The sequence below is a fragment of the Plasmodium inui genome, assembly GCF_000524495.1.
Source record: "Plasmodium inui San Antonio 1 unplaced genomic scaffold supercont1.121, whole genome shotgun sequence".
Classification (NCBI taxonomy): domain Eukaryota; phylum Apicomplexa; class Aconoidasida; order Haemosporida; family Plasmodiidae; genus Plasmodium; species Plasmodium inui.
Genome location: NW_008481955.1, coordinates 1 through 980, shown reverse-complemented (window position 1 = coordinate 980; position 980 = coordinate 1). Strand labels below are relative to the sequence as shown.

Here is a 980-nt window from a genome sequence, read left to right as displayed (position 1 = left end):
AGCATCGCCTTCATCTTCATCCCCATCCTTACGTTTAGAATTGCCTTCATCTTCATCCCCAGCCTTTCCTTTAGCATCGCCTTCATCTTCATCCCAACCCTGAAATATTTCACTAAATACAGTACATTCCACAGAATTACCTGATTCACACGAGCTAGACAATCTGACTCCTATTTCACCACTTGTCATACTCTCACTACAAGACTCTTCTTCTTGTTTCAGCAACTCTTCGTGTAATTCCATCGCACGTAATCCATCCTCTTTTTTCGTCTTACGAATATACTAAATTACGCATTAAAAATTGATGAGAAAAAATTATTACAGTTAAATGTATATAAGGTCTGTTGAATAATTAAAAATGTATATGAATGCATTAAAATATTAATATCTCCTTACCTTAACAAATAAAAACAGAAATATGCCAATTCCAAAAACAAACACTAATGATAAAAAAATAGGTATAGCATGCCTAAGCACAGAATCTGTAGGGTTGGTTCCATATGTGGTGAAATTCATATATGATGGAGCAGTCGTATTAAAAGGAGTAATAATAGTTGTCACCACACTATGAAGACTGCTAAGAGTAGCGCTTGCCGATTCTTTGATGGAATCGCCTAATGTAGATACATAGCTGTCTACTATTGCATTGGCAGCAATCGGAAGGTAAATGGCATTCTCAGTAGCATTAAACATACCTGGCGCAGCACTACTTAACGCTTCAGTAGTGTTCCCTGGCGTTTCTGAACTTGTAACGTTTCCATTTGTTGTATCTACTGCTTCACGCACAAGACGTCTTAGTGTAGCACCTGTAGATTCAACTACATCTTGCACAATTGAAACATTAAACGGTGTGCTTGATGCAGTTGAATTGGCAACTAATCCATCAGTTGTAATATTAGTAGTCATGTCTGTAGATGAAGCTTCGAACAAAGAAGTAGTAACAGGTGTGCTTAATATACTAGAATTTGTTGATGAAACAC

At 36.8% G+C, this 980-nt stretch overlaps 1 protein-coding gene across 1 annotated transcript in view; it reads right to left on the bottom strand.

The window, feature by feature from the left end:
- The window catches only part of C922_05643 (hypothetical protein), a gene marked incomplete at both ends in the record, with an annotated part of 315 nt that extends 45 nt beyond the window's left edge, over positions 1-270 (bottom strand). Inside the window, one exon of the mRNA XM_008821214.1 lies at positions 3-270. Coding sequence (XP_008819436.1) covers positions 3-270 — 268 coding nt within the window. The remainder of the gene's footprint in view (positions 1-2) is intronic.
- Between the last annotated feature and the right edge of the window lie 710 nt (positions 271-980).